Source organism: Chlorocebus sabaeus, chromosome 26 (genome assembly GCF_047675955.1).
Source record: "Chlorocebus sabaeus isolate Y175 chromosome 26, mChlSab1.0.hap1, whole genome shotgun sequence".
NCBI classification, from domain to species: Eukaryota; Metazoa; Chordata; class Mammalia; order Primates; family Cercopithecidae; genus Chlorocebus; species Chlorocebus sabaeus.
This window is the reverse complement of record NC_132929.1, coordinates 24,713,051-24,728,771: the sequence shown is the minus strand read 5'-3', so window position 1 is coordinate 24,728,771 and position 15,721 is coordinate 24,713,051. Positions and strand designations below refer to the sequence as shown.

Here is a 15,721-nt window from a genome sequence, read left to right as displayed (position 1 = left end):
GACCCAGATAACACAGGGCCTAGATAGTTTGGCAAGGGAGGATTTAGTTGATATAATTGTCAACATGAAGATTCCAGCTATCCTTTAAATGGATGGAAATGATATTCTCCTGGGTATACCCTGTTCTGTCTTGGAGTCAGTGTTGGATCTCTGGAGCTCCCACATCATGCATCAAGCCAAGTGATACATACCGTCAGGTTAGTTCTGGGCCTCATCTCTCACATTCCCCTTGACTATTTTAGGCTCTTCCGAAGCTTCCACACCTCATTTATACAGGCCCCAGGGAAGGAGGCAGTGATTTCTTCCTCCCCATTTCTAGAGAATGGGCAGACACTCCATTGCACAATAGGCTGGAGAACCTCCAGGTCACATAGATTAAAAATCATGTCACACGCACATAGATGAACAGAAACTAAGAAATATGTTTCTTATGTTAGAAAGTTAAGTTGGTGGATTTTCTTTCCTTTTATTGTGTTGTTATTGCTCGGATGCTATTTATGCAAAAACATTTAAAACTCATTCTTTAGAAGAAAAAAACAAATTCTGTCCTCTATAATGCATGCTTCCTGTCATAGTATTCTTTGAAGCAGGAATGTTTTCAGAGATGGTATCTCTGCTAGTTTTAGTTATTTAGCACTTGTTATTTTCCCTCTGAAACTGGCAATATCTTGCTTATCATTGGAAGCCTGAAGGAAACTTGATGACACATCACGGTTAACAAGAATTACACATTCACAGGTTGAGCTTTATACATTTTGATTCTAAGAATCAGGGCCTGCTGATGAAGAAAGCGCCTACTGGTTTAGAAAGGACATTCCAGAAAGAATGTTAGGTCTGGGGAGCTGTGGATATGAGTCACTGACATGAAAAATCTAGATAGCTTGTTTGCAAAGGTTTCTAAAGACAGAGTAAAAATACATTGAGGTTTTTTTTTTTTTTTTAGTATTAAAAATAGAGACGGGGTTTCACTATGTTGGCCAGGGTGGTCTAGAACTCCTGGCCTCAAGTGATTTGCCAGCCTAGTCCACCCAAAGTGCTGGGATTACAGACATGAGCCACCATGCCTGGCCACAAAACATTGAGTTTTGAAGGAGATTTTTCAATTTCAGATTGTACAGTACTTCTAAGTGATTTATAGTTTTCACTATCATAAGACAGCATCCTCTAGAGAAAGACTGAGATTTGGAATAGTTCATGAAAATAATCTGATAGGCCAGGCACAGTGGCTAATGCCTGTAATCCCAGCACTTTGAGGGGCCAAGGCTGGCGGATCACTTGAGCTCAGGACTTTGAGACCACCTGGGCAACATTACAAAACCCTGTCTTTACCAAAATACAAAATTTAGCCCAGTGTGGTGGCATGAGCCTGTAGTTACAGTTACTGGGAAGCAGAGGCAGGAGAATCACTCGGGCCTAGGAGGTTGCAGTGAGCCAATCTTGGCTCACAGTCTCGAGCTAAGATTGTGCCATTGCACTCCAGCCTGGGTGACAGAATGAGACTCTGTCTCAAAAATAAAAAAGAAAACAACCTCAAGGACATCATAATAAATTTGAGAAGTTATTTCCTGTTTTTAGCTGGAAAGGTCTGAAGACCTCACTGCCTTAAAAATGAATGTCATGTCCAATTTTTTCTGGTTCTCCAAGTCCATTTATGCATTTATTCATTCTTTTTCAACTTGCTATTACCTAAACTAGATTGTTCACAAGACAGCTAATTATGTAGTTGATCTTACCATCCAAAACTCATTTCTTGATGTTATCATCTTCTGTTTTCATTTTACTTACATGCATCTAATATTCTCAAAAGAGCTAGGGAGTTTTCCATTTAAACCCATCATTTAATTACCTGTCTTCCTTTTTCTGGTAAATATGTCTGACTCAGCTCTAAAGGCAAGCTCATTTGTTCATTCAAAAAACACCGGTGAGTAATTTCTCAAGTAGTGTACACTCTTAGAAAGGAAATAATTACATAAATAATTATACACAGTACACTAATTTCAGGCAGGATATGGCACAACAAGCTAGAGGAATTTTGAGGAGGATATGTTTCATCCAGGAAATGGAGGAAATGATTTTCAATATAAAAACGACACACTAATTAGAAAAAAAAATGTATGAACAAAGTCAGGGAGATGGGAAAGCACAGAATACATGTGGGATAGGCAGTGACCAATCAATGAAGTTTGTAGATTAAGGTGAATGCTCAGAGCTTCCATTTGGAATAGCAATAATAAAAGTGTTCTGAGGGCTTGCTATGTGCTAGGCAGTGTCCCAAGCACTGGAAACACCGAGCACTGGGCAAAACAAACAAACAAAATGCCTGCCTTCCTGGAGCTTATATTTGAGATGAAAATGACAGTCAATAAACAAAAAGACAAATATACAACATTTTAGATGATGATAAGTGCTATGGAAAGGAGAGGGAGTGTGTGTGTTTGCATGCTGTTTTTATTTTTTTCTTTTTTCTTTTTAAAAAATTTCAATAGCTTTGGGGGTACAAGTGGTTTTTGGTTACATAGATGAATTATAGAGTGATGGAGCCTGAGATTTTAGTGCACACATCACCCAAGTAGCATACATTATACCCAATATGTAGTTTTTTAAATCCCTCATCCCCTCTTCCACCTTCCTCCTGCTGAGTCTCCATAGTCCGTTATATCACTCTGTATTGCATGCTGCTTTAAAGAAGGTGGTCAGGAAAGGCCTCACTCCAAGGTCACATTTAAGAAAAGGCCTAAAGTGAGGGCTTGAGCCATGTGGGTTAACTGGGGGAAGAGAGTTCCTGCCAGTGGAAGCAGCAAGGCCAAGGGATCTCAAGATGAGAGTGTGGTTAGAATGACAAGGGAACAGCAAGGAGTCAGCAAGTGAACAGCAAGTGAGTGAGGAATAGGAATTAAGGCCAGAGGCATGGTAGGGGCTTGATCACAGGGACTTCAATGGCCACTCTAAGGACTTGGGCATTTACTCTGAGATAGGAAACTCCTTTGGAGCTCCTTGGAAGAGAGGAGTGACATGATCTGACTTAAAATTTTATGGCCGACTATGGCTGATTGGGAGATTATCTGCTCCAGAGATTCTGACTTAATCGGTCTAAGAGGGGACTGAGCATTCTAGCTTTAAAAGTGCCACAGATTGAGAACCACTTCTCTAGGGCTTGCAATGTGTTCTCGCATTCGCTTCCTCAACTTGAACCCCTGAACAACCCCGTGCATTGTGCAGATGAGGAAACTGAGGCCCAGGGAAGCATACCTGACTTTGGAGGGCACATGGTCTGAAATGGGTATAGATAAAATTTAAACCTACATTATCAAGTCTTAGTCTAGTAGTGCTCTTTCCATCATAACACTTATACTATCAATGGAATCTTTTTTCTTATCAGTTTGCCACTAGTTTATAGGAATTTTGGTGGATTCATCTTATATGCTGAAAACATAAAGATACTATCTCTAGTAATTTTGATTCATACTATCTATACTCAGGTTTGATTCCATGGTCTGTTCTGTCACCCTAACCACCCTCTTGCCATAAGATCATGTTACGCTCCTGCAAATAATGAGAGATATATACTCCAGTTCAGCTGTGTCCTGGCCTCAGTATTTGGCCAAAGTTTGCTTTTTAGTTTCACCTTCAGCTTTGGCTTTTGGAAGGTCATATTGTCAAATTTCTATTTCACCTTCTGGCAAGTCTAAACTTGGTATGGCCTCCCCATCAGGTGATCTCACTGGGTAACCATTATATCTAATCAGCATAACTATGTAAATTATAAGAACAAAGTATGTTAGTCAGAGTTAGTGTTAATATATGAATATGCACTTTCAAATATGGGTAAGCATTTTGGATGTATTTCCTCATGTTGAAATTCTATTAATGGTTTAATATAAACTTCAGTAATAATGGTAATTGTGAAAATTGTTAATTTTATGCAAAAATGTAGAACTTTCAAGTAGTTAGATAAGAAAATAATTGAAAATTAATACGATTATACAAAAGATGGGCTACATAAATTTAGAAAGAAAATTACATCCTTTTGAACCACCAATATACATACAATTTAATTAATAATGAAAGGCATGTAGAAGAAATAAACACATATTAGAAATTAAAATTTTAAATGAGAATAACAATCTTAGGTGTGCATCTGAAAATATCCACAAAGCATCTTCTTCAAGCACAGCACAAATTTCAGTTTCTAGGAGGCTTCAGTGAAAAGGAATCATGTCCATTGGCCAAATCTTCAAGTCCAGCAGTGGAAGAGAGGATAAAACTTATTTTCTATTAGAAAGAAAGGGAAGCTTAATAACAGACGATGACATCACCATCAGAAGTATCCTATACTAGCAGAGCTAGCCAAAAATAATCTTGTTCCTCATCTGACTTTGGTTAATAGTGGACTTTAATATTTAAAATTGCAATGTGCAGTATCATGACTGTAGGAACACTAGTAATGCTGAGAAATTGTTCCTGCATTATTTCAAGCTTCTGAAGTTTGACTACTGCCGAATAAGAAATGATGTTTAACCTTCTTCATGTTATATTTTTAAGGATATGTTATTAATATATGTTCTGAAATTGTATGAGACTCCTAAAATTCTGATGTGTCTTGGTATATGTTATCAGTCATAGTTGCAGTTAGTATGTTTAATAATTGTAGGTCACAGAAATAACCAAATTTCCTTGTCAATCGTGTCTTTAACCATGACCATTTTAAGTCTTGCTTCCAGTTAATTGGTTAATTCTGGTGTATTTTCCAAAAGCTATTTATAAGCAAGTAAAATCCTAGAGTATTGCGCCTTCAAGGAGGCTCGTGAAAAGGATAGAAAGGACCCTGAGAAGCATTCTTGAATACAGGGTTCTGATAACTTTAGGATCATATCATTTGGATTGGGTAAGAATTCCTGGAACTCTCATGAAGAGACTGACTGATGCATAAAACTGCTAACCCAAGCAGGACAAGAATTGATTGACTATCAAGAAAAAATGTTGCCAAATGTTATGCAAAATGAGCCAGTACTGAAATTCTTAAGAAATTCTACTTAAATGAACTCCATGGCCCAAGGCAAATTACCTATAACAGATTTAACAAACAGTGCTGTGCAACAAAATTGCTATTTAAGAATGATAAAAATCCAATGTTAAGTGTGAACTCATGGAGAGCCTGGATGGCTGCCTGGCCTTTCCTGAGTCCTTTTAGCTTCCATTATTAAGAGCTGTATACTCTATGACTCATTAGGAAAGAGATAAAATGATTCAAATTATATGTGTGTGTGTGTGTGTGTGTGTGTGTGTGTGTGTGTGGTGACTATTTTAAATTGCTAAAATGGCTTATGATCAATGTTTAGTTTGTCAAATTTGTAATTAAGGGAAAATATCAAAATTTCAGGTACATTTCTGCTACATGATGAGCCATTTGAACATTTATGGGGGCATTTCATTCAATTGCCATTTTCTACACACGTTTTCTGATTACATAGAAGCTTTCCCATGCAAAAAGACCAATGCTGTAACAGTAGCTAAAAGGTTGTTTTAAAATGTGTTTCCCTCATGGGGAATTCTGAAGAAATCTCCAGTGATGGAGGTACTTGTTTCACTGGACAGGTTGTAGAACAGTTATATAAGGTATTGTAACATTAGGCAAAGCTAAATGAATCGACTGGATTGCCTTGATCCAAAGTATTGAAGATTGAGGGAAATCAGATCCACTTCCAGAGGAAAACATAAGTTGAGCCCTTTTGAAACAGTCACTGGAAGGCCTATCCCCCTAATAGTAGAACATTATATCTCTTCCACTCCTATACTCTGATATGACTAATTGCTACAAGGCTTTAATGCATTATGCCAAAGTGTATTTTAGTCAGGCAAAGGAAATTTTAATGACCCATTGACTCAGGATAATTAAACCATTGATGATATAGAATCGAGATATTGGGTCTTCTGGAAGTGAAGAGAAAGACTGCCCTTGCCACCCACACTGCAGCAAAACTTTGGGACCGCAAACCTTGAATCCATAGCCTCATAACTCTAAACAGTCTTTCCAGACTCTTAGGACTGCATACCAGGAGTCCCCCTAACAGGTACTGGTCCATGGCCTGTTAGGAACCAGGCTGTACAGCAGGAGGTGAGCAGTGGGCAAGCAAGTGAAGCTTCATCTGTATTTATAGCCGCTCCCCATCTCTGGCATTACCGCTTGAGCTCCACCTCCTGTCAGATCAGCAGCAGCATTAGGTTCTCACAGGAGTGTGAACCCTGTTGTGAACTGTGCACACGAGGGATCTAGGTTGCACGCTCCTTATGAGAATCTAATGCCTGATGATCTGTTACTGTCTCCCATCACCCCCAGATGGGACTGTCTAGTTCAATGGTCCCCAACCTTTTGGGCATCAGTGACTGGTTTCATGGAAGATAATTTTTCCATGAACGGGGGAGGAGAGGAGGGGGCGGATGACTTTGAGATGAAACTGTTCCACCTGGGATCAACAGGCATTAGATTCTCATAAGGAGCAACAACCTAGATCCCTCTCATAGGCAATAAGGTTCACTTTCCTAGGAGAATCTAGTGCTGTTACTGATCTGACAGGAGGTAGGGCTTAGGCGGTAATGCTTGCTTGTCTGCTGCTCACCTCCTGCTGTGCAGCCCGGTTCCTAACAGGCCACAGACCGGTACCAGTCCACAACCTGGGGTTGGGGACCCCTGGTTTAGTTGCAGGGAAACAAGCTCAAGGCTCCCACTGATTCTATGTTATGGTGAGTTGTATAATTATTTCATTATATATTACAATGTAATAATAACAGAAACAAAGTACACAATAAATGTAATACGCTTGAATCATCCCAAAACCATCCCCCACCCCCAGGTTCATGGAAAAATTGTCTTCCACAAAACCAGTCCCTGGTGCCAAAAAGGTTGGGACTGCTACTGTATACCTTAAGGTAAAGCTAACTGGGAATTTTCTCCCCAGAAGCACACAGAATCCTAGACATGAAGAACTTTCTCAAGATCATGGATCAAGGCCCTGCCATCATGTGACGCTTACATCTTCTTGCTTATGCCCCTACGAACAATAGAACTGGAAAAGGTGCTTTGGGTGTACCCGTAGGGTATACTTTTATGTGTGGAGGATTTTATGGCTAACTTTACACAGGGGAAACCTTATGCTTTAATGCAGTAGTCCCCAACCTTTTTGGCACCAGGGACTGGTTTCGTGGAAGACAATTTTTCCACGGACTGGGGGTGTTGGGTGGTAGGGGTGATGGTTTTGGAATGAAACTGGTCCACCCCAGATTACTGGGCATTCAGTTCTCATAAGGAGTGTGCAACCTAGATCCTTCACATGCACAGTTCACAGTGCAGTTCTCATTCCTATAAGAATCTAATGCTGCCACTGACCTGATAGGAGGCGGAGCTCAGGTGGTAATGCTTGCTCACCCACTACTCACTTCCTGCTGTGTGACCCAGTTTCTAACAGGTCCTTAGCTGGTACAAGTTCATGGTACAGCGGTTGGGAACCCCTGCCTTAAGAAATGGAAGATGAGGGGCCAATGTGTACTAGGGATCTTTTTTTTTTTTTTTTTTGAGATGGGGTCTCGCTCTGTCATCCAGGCTGTAGTGGAGTGGTGCAATCATAGCTCACTGCAGCCTTGACCTCCCAGGCTCAAGCAATCCTTCCACCTCAGCCTCCTGAGTAGCTGGGACTATAGGCACGCACAAGTATACCTGGCTATTTTTAAAAATATTTTTCATTTATTTGTTTTTTTGTAGAATTGAGATCTCACTATGTTGCCCAGGTTGATCTTGAACTACTTGGCTCAAGCAATCCTCATGCCTTGGCCTCCCAAAGTGCTGAGATTACAAGCATGAGCCACTGTGGTCAGCTGGACTAGGAATTTTAACGGTACCTTTGTTGCTCCGCCACCAGTTAAAAACAGAACCTTGGTCCACTCTTCGTAACATATATCATAGGTTAAAGAGAACATTGCCAGGAGGACTTCACCTTTCTGGATGGGTGTCATTGTTAGGTCTTCTTTTCTGTGGCATGGGGTAAATATAAATCAGACAATGATTAGAAATGTGAGCTTTGTAATAGACTTTATAGAAGATTTTACTGCAAAGGCTATGGTTGCACAACAGAATTTAAAAATTCTCTTGCTAAAGTTGTGCTAGATGACTGAATTATTCTAGATTATTTTCGACTGAACAGGGAAGGATCTGTGCGGTTACTGACACTTCTTGTTGTATGAATACATCAGGTTTTATAAAGACTCACTTGCAGGGGATTAACAAATGGACTGGTTGGTTAAAACAAGATTCTTTATCAGGCTTATTCTTAGATCTATTTGATTTTAGTTGGCTTCATTCATGAGGACCCTGGCTAGGGAGCATACTCCTAACTCTTGGTATCATCCTTCTGATAATTGTAAGAGTAGTATCCCTGGTGCACTGTATTTTCTCCAAAATTTTAAATGCTTGCATATAGCCATCTATAGAAAGTCAAATGATCTCCCTTTTATTGGAATGACAAAAACTCAAGAAATGAGTGGTCATGAAGACACTGTAACCTATGAATGACGTGCTGTGACTAGAAATCCAAAATGATGGCAACTGGGAGTGCTAAACCCTAAATCTTGGTTACACTCACTTAGGTAAGAACTTGAGCAAAAGGGTGGAATTATTATTCAAAATTATGGGAAGCCATTGTTCTAGACAGAGCTCCTGCAGTAGGCCCCAACACACCAAACCAAACCAACACGGAGTCACTCATGCTAAATGCTGCATAATCAAAGTGAAACATTATGGAAGCAGATCGATCCCAAAACAGATCAGTTTTTTTTTTCCCCCTGAAAACAGGAGATTCTAATAAGGAAGTCCTCTCTGCTCTAACCCTTGACATTAATGCCTAAAGTTTTGGTCACCCTCTGTACTGAGATGGTGACCAAAAGGGTGAATTTTAAGTTAAAGCTGCCTCCTTACACATATAGTAAACTGTCATCTAACAGGATGTGTAAACAGACTGTAACTTACTCTTGTACTAATCATGCAGTTTCAGCCAATCATAGGTGGCCAACTGTTCAAACCATATTCAAATAAGACAAGTACCAAGCTGTAACCAATCAAGCTGTTTCTGTACCCCGCTTCCATTTTCTGTACCTCACTTTCTATAAATATGATTGGATCATGTGTCAGCCCCAGAGTCTCCCTGAGCCTATTCTGGTTCTGGGGACCTGCTCAATTGGCAAATCATTTTTTGTTTAATTAAATTCTTAAATTTAACTTGTCTAAAGTTTCTCTTTGAACGCTACTAAACCTTTTAATAATAAAATTGTAATAATCCAATTTTTCAATAGTCATTTAGATGTGTTTTTATATTCCAGAAGTATTAATTTTAACATTTCACCTATTCACATTCAGACAAAATGTGAATTCAGTGCACTTCTTTAAAATTCTCCAAATGGCTTTTTGACTTAAAGTTAAATCCAAATTCTTTACCATAGCTTGCAAATTAGTACAAAATCTGGTCTGGTCTAGACTTCCATTCTATCTATTGTCCATACTACTCTCTCCCTCCTGCCATTCACTATTTACACTGGTCTCTCCTTTCTGTTTCCACAATTTAAGAGTTTCTCCTCCTGGGGCCTCTGCTTGTCTTTCCCCTATCTTTTTGTATTTCTCAAATCTCACGTCAGATATCACCTCTTCAGTGGTCAACCACCTAATGTCGTCCATTTCTTCCTCCCAGGGACTTTGTGCCCTGCATCCCAGCCACTCCAGCTGTGGCTAAAAGGGACCAAGATACAACTTGAGCTGTGGCTTCAGAGGGTGTGAGCCCCAAGATTTGGCAGCTTCCATGCAGTATTGAGCCTGCGGGTGCACAGGTGTCAAAAATTGAGGTTTGGGAACCTCCGCCTAGATTTCAGAGGTTTTATGGCAATGCCTGGATGTCCAGGCAGAAGTTTGCTGCAGGGGGCGGGGCTGCTTATGGAGAACCTCTGCTAGGGCAGTGTGGAAGGGAAATGTGGGGTGGGCACCCCCACACAGAGTCCCCACCCGGTTACTGCCTAGTGGAGCTATGAGAAGAGTGCCACCATCCTCCAGACCCCCGAATGATAGATCCACTGACAGCTTGCACTCTGCACCCGGAAAAGTCGCAGACACAACACCAGCCCATGAAAGCAGCTGGGAGGAAGGCTGTACCCCGCAAAGCCACAGGGGAAGAGCTGCCCAAGACCATGGGAACCCACCTCTTCCATCAGCATGATCTAGATGTGAGACATAGGGTCAAAGGAGACCATTTTGGAGCTCCAAGATTTGACTGCCCTGCTGGATTTCAGACTTGCATGGGTCCTGTAGCCCCTTTGTTTTGGCCAATTTCTCGCATTTGGAATGGGTATATTTACCCAATGCCTGTACCCCCATTGTGTCTAGGGAGTAACTAACTTGCTTTTGATTTTACAGGATCATAGGCAGAAGGGACTTGCCTTGTCTCAAAAGAGACTTTGGACTGTGGACTTTTGAGTTAATGCTGAAATGAGTTAAGACTTTGGGGGACTGTTGGGAAGGCATGATTGGTTTTGAAATGTGAGGACATGAGATTTGGGAGAGACTGGGGCAGAATGATATGGTTTGGCTGTGTTCCCACCCAAATCTTATCTTGAATTGTAGCTCCCATAATTCCCTTGTGTTGTGGGAGGGACCCAGTGGGAGATAATTCAATTATGGGGCAGTTTCCCTCATACTGTTCTCATGGTAGTGAATAAGTCTCATGAGATCTGATAGTTTTATAAGGAGAAACCCCTTTCACTTGGGTCTCTTTCTGTTCTCTTATCTGCCACCATGTGAGATGTGCCTTTCACCTTCCACCGTGATTGTGAGGCCTCTGCAGCCAGGTGGAACTGCAAGTCCATTAAACCTCTTCCTTTTGTAAATTGCCCAGTCTTGGGTATGTCTTTATCAGCAGCATGAAAACAGACTAAGACAATGACTCAGGAAGGGTACTGTTTTGTATACCTTATACATACCCGCACCTCCCATGGGTAAAAGGAGATGCTTCTGCTTACCTTAAACTATGTGAGAGAAGCTTTCTGGGAAACACTTGGAGAACTTGATACATGTTGCCTGGAGTGTGGTAAAATGCAAGGATCTGAGAGAAACAGTGGGAACAAGCTGCATTTTTGCCTACTGTGTCTATATGAATTTTTCCCAGGGCAAAGTGTAATGAAGTCTGCAATCTACTTTGACATGCACCAAAAATAAGAAGAATTAATAGCTGGATAAAGGCAGGGAGGGATGGATAGTTATATGATAAATCAAGGGTAGCAAAATGATCCCAGGGATTGATGGGATCCCAGGAATTCTGCCTGAAGCCATTTTAAAAGGGAATCCAGCAAATAAGGCTGCCTTGCTGTTCCCCAAAGTGATCAAGTTGAGATTTAAACCCTCAGAAGTCCAAGGGCTGAGGGCTAGGATCATAAGTGATTCTCTGAGATGACTTTGCTGCATGTAAACATGCAGGAAAGTAGTAATTAAACATCTGAGAAGCTCTGCCATCCTCCCCCTCAGAGTCCAAACCTGGAGAAATCTAAAAGCCTAATCAGAGAGTGTTTAAGGTAGAGGAGGTGGAGACATAAAACGTAGAAAACAAAACTGAAGTGGACCAAGCCACGTCCTTCACCGCAGGCTTCCAGCCTGAAGCAGGACTGAGCTGGGGAAAAGGAGAAGTTTTGACGTGGAATAAAGTTTGTGTGACCTTCATGAGATTTCACCCAAGGCAGAAAAAGAAATAGTCTTCAGGTAATTTGAAGGTACAGGACAATAAATAATAATTCTACTTCCACCCTAGTGAATCCTGCTCCTTCAATAAAATGCACATGCCTAACAAAACCCTAACCCTGGATGAAAGAATCCTGATTTAATATAATATTACAGTTCATTTATTCAATAAATATTTATTGAGCACCTGCTGTATGCTAGGCTTTGGTACAGCTAGTAAGAATAACAACGTCTGAGACAGGCATTTGATATAAGTAGAGAAGTTTTAAATATCACTGGATGTAATGGTGACACTATGTTTTGATAGAGATTGGAATTACATAGGTGTATGTATTTGTTAAAGCTAGAATTCAATATTTGGTTACACTTTTTTTCTTTTGAGATAAAATGTACATATAATGACACGTACCTATCTTAACTATATGTTTGCTGAATTTTGACGAGTGCCTAGTCATCACAACTCCACTTCTGTTTATTGTCAGCAGGTAACCTTGCCTCCTGCATCACTGAGAAAACAGAAGCCATTAGGCATTCCCTCAACTTTCGGCACCAAACTTATAAATGTATATAATCTGTAGCCATATCAGTCTTTTCTTCCTTTCCTCTGTTACAGTAGATAACATGCCCCTACTCCCATCAAAGGTCTATTTCTTCCCTCTGGTATTTGTATTCTATCCCCTCCAAGCTTCTCAGAGGCCTTCATCTATTGGATTATCCCTCACATTCTGAACCCTCATCTCAAGGGATGAGCTTGTGTGAGTACTAAAGGCTGAATTTTCTCTTTCCTCAGAACGCTAACATTCGCCATTTCCTCTTCTTGAAACAATTTTCCTGCTTCTTCTCCTTTACTAATCATAACTCCTACTCACCCTTCAGGTCTTTCTGTGGATGCTATTTATTCAAATACGCCTTCCCTGACCTTCCATCCCTTACCATGGTAGCACCTATTGTACTTCCTTTTTCATGACACTCATCTCACTTATAACAACTTGTCCTATGCATGTCTTGCCCACAAGACAAACATGGTCTCAGCCCTCACGGTGTCTCATAAACTGCTGTATCTCTAGTATTTAGCATAGTACCTCGCACATTAAATATTTATTGGTGAATAAAATAATTTGCATTCATTTATATCTGTAAAATGTAGTATTTTTAAAATGCCTTCCTTTTTTCACAGATTTTAATTTTTTATCTACTAGATATTGCCATCTTTTTAAAGATTACGTTAAATGAGAAGGGCATTGTGACATTTCTGTTCTTATAATTCTTATGACTTTGTTCTTATAATTTTAATGAATGTCTTGTATGTAGAAGATTCTCAATGAAAACAATTTTACAGTCATAAAAAATCCGACAATGTGGACAGATCTTTCGGAATTCTATGTTTAAATTTCCTCAGATCATTCCTCAGAAGAAGGAAGAAAAGCAAAAGTACTATAGTATTTTTATGAGTACATTGCTATTATCTTTTTACTCAGATGAGGGTATATTATGGCTATAGACCAGCAGTAGGAAGACAATCTGAAAATTCAGAGTTATTTTATCTTTCAATTGTGAAGAAAAATAGTCATCTGTTAGTTTACATAACTACTCCTTATAAATAACTTAATTTTTCTGAGCAACCAACCCTAAATTCATTCAGCATTCATTGAATCCCAACTAGGTGTGTGATAGGCACTAGGGACCTAACATTACTTTAATTGCACATATATGTAAAAATGTTATGTACATTTGCAATTCAAATACACATGCATTTATATTAAATTTGAGGAGGTAGAAAAGTTACTAAAATTAAATAAATATATTTAAATCTAAATATAAATGTGTAAATATGAATGTTTCTCCTTTCAAACTGTTTCTATTGCCAGCCTTGATATAAGTCTTGCTGACACAATATAGTTCCTTTCAGCAGGCCAATATATAATACAGGTTGAATGTCCCTTATCTAACATACTTGAAACCATAAGTGTTTCAGATTTGGGATCTCGGAAGACTTACACTATACTTACTGATTGAGCATCTCTAATCTGGAAGTCCAAAATCTAAAATGTTCCAATGAACATTACCCTTAAATGTTATGTCCTGTGCTCAGAAAGTTTCTAATTTTTGAATATTTGGGATTCAGGAGGGTTTGGGATTTCATAGTTTCCAATTAGAGATACCCAACCTGTGTCAACATAAGTACAGCAAGGGGCCTTCACATAACAAGCCTCATATTGGAATCTAATAACGAGACTAATAACCTAGACTAATTGAAAAGGCAATTAGTCTTTACTGATGTCTCCTGAAGCATGACAAAGCAAATTTCTTAAAAATCTCTTTCCCATTCCTAGCTGTGGATCTCCACACCAGTGCCCCAAACAGCAGCCACCTGAACTCTCTTCCTTCACTGAAGTGTAATTTAGCTTATATAGTTGTCCCTAAGCATCCCAGGGGGATATTGGCTCCAGGATCCCTGCTGATACCAAAATCCATGCGTGCTAAAGATCCTTATATAAAATGGTGTAGTATTTGCATATAATCCATGCACATCCTCCTATATACTTTAAATCATCTCTAGATTACTTATAATACATAATACAATGTAAATGCTGTATAAGCAGTTGTTAAACTGTATTACTTGTATTTTATTGTTGTACTTGTTATTTCTTTTTTCCCCAAAATATTTCTATCCGCGGTTGGCTGAATCTTCACGGAGGGTGTGGGTGTTGGAGGGTGTGTCTGAGGAGATGCCCAGAAGGTATTTGCCATGCTAACGGTAGTGCCCAGTTTCAAGATAGTGTCTGCCCTTAAGGAGCTAAGGATCTGAAGATAAAATAATTACCTGTTGGGTGGTGTTATACAGATCCTGCATAAAATTAGGAGTTCTGAGATGGGCGAGGTCAGCCTGGATGTGAGCCTAGAGGTGGGCATGAACCTGGACAACGAATTAACTAATCAATAAATATTTGTGGGGAGCCCTTTCTTCCAATCATTCTGTGTATGCGTTTTACATATGCATTTTTCTAGGGCAAGACTCCATTATTTTCAGAATATTCTCATTCCTTTATAGTCATGACTCCCTTTATTTGCGTAACATAAGGAAGGAGCAGATGTACGGTGGGCAGATGAAAGCTTTTCCAACATCTCTTAAGAGGTGGTTTCAGATCCTGAAGAGGTCTTTGAGGGCCCGTGTGACCTGGGTCCCAGGTGGTCTTCTGACACTTCTCGTTTAACAGTCGCAGGGGTGGCGTGTGGTTCGGGGCACCTGCTCCTGGGCGCCTCCACCTGGCCTCAGCCTCTAGGCCAGGCCGGGTTCCTGCTACCCTTGCTGAGGCCATTTGCTGTCACTCCGCCCACTGCCCCTCTCTGCCTCCTCCCCATTCCTTTCCCTTCCGTGCGCCTCCATTTCTAACTACGCCTCCCGCCCATTCGGGCCCTCCTCGGCTTCCGTCCCAGATGATCCCTCCCCGAAGCTGCCACCGCCTCCTCCATCTACCGGAGCTGGAGCCGCCTCCTCGGCCAGTGGCGTAGCCGAATCGGTGTCGCGGCCAGCCAGATAGGGGCGGAGGTCCGGAACCCAGTCTGGACCCGAGCGGGGGGCCATGGAGAAAGCGGCCCAAGGCGCTATTTACACCGACTAGCGCGGGCCCGTTGCGGCTGCAGGCACCATGGACCGAGCCCCTACAGAGCAGGTACGCGGGTTTGGGCTGGGCCCGCCGAGCCGGGGGTTGGGGTCGCCGCTTCCTTCCAGGCCAGGCCCAGGTCTCCGAGCGTGCGGACCGAGGGCCGGTCCTGCGGTCGCAGACCCCTTTACCTGGGATCCTGGCAGCTGCCGGCTCTCCTTCATTGTTCCAGCTGCTGCCTGGGACTTGGGGGCTTTTCCAACCCTGATTACTTCTCTGATGGAGGGCTCGCCGTTGCCGCTTCTCCCCGGCTTGGTGCAGGGGTCAGAAGGCTCCAAGTTGTCCCTGCTCTCCT

General features: G+C 41.1%; 1 protein-coding gene across 3 annotated transcripts in view; it reads left to right on the top strand.

The window, feature by feature from the left end:
- The window catches only part of SECISBP2L (SECIS binding protein 2 like), a 131,016-nt gene that overhangs the window by 56,709 nt on the left and 58,586 nt on the right, over window positions 1–15,721 (top strand). Inside the window, exon 1 of one of the 3 annotated variants that reach the window (XM_008016678.3) lies at window positions 15,207–15,435. The exons of the other annotated variants lie outside the window; for them this stretch is intronic. Coding sequence (XP_008014869.2) covers window positions 15,412–15,435 — 24 coding nt within the window. The 5' untranslated portion in view covers window positions 15,207–15,411. Of the gene's footprint in view, window positions 1–15,206; window positions 15,436–15,721 lie in introns of those variants that run through there. 3 annotated transcript variants of the gene reach the window in all.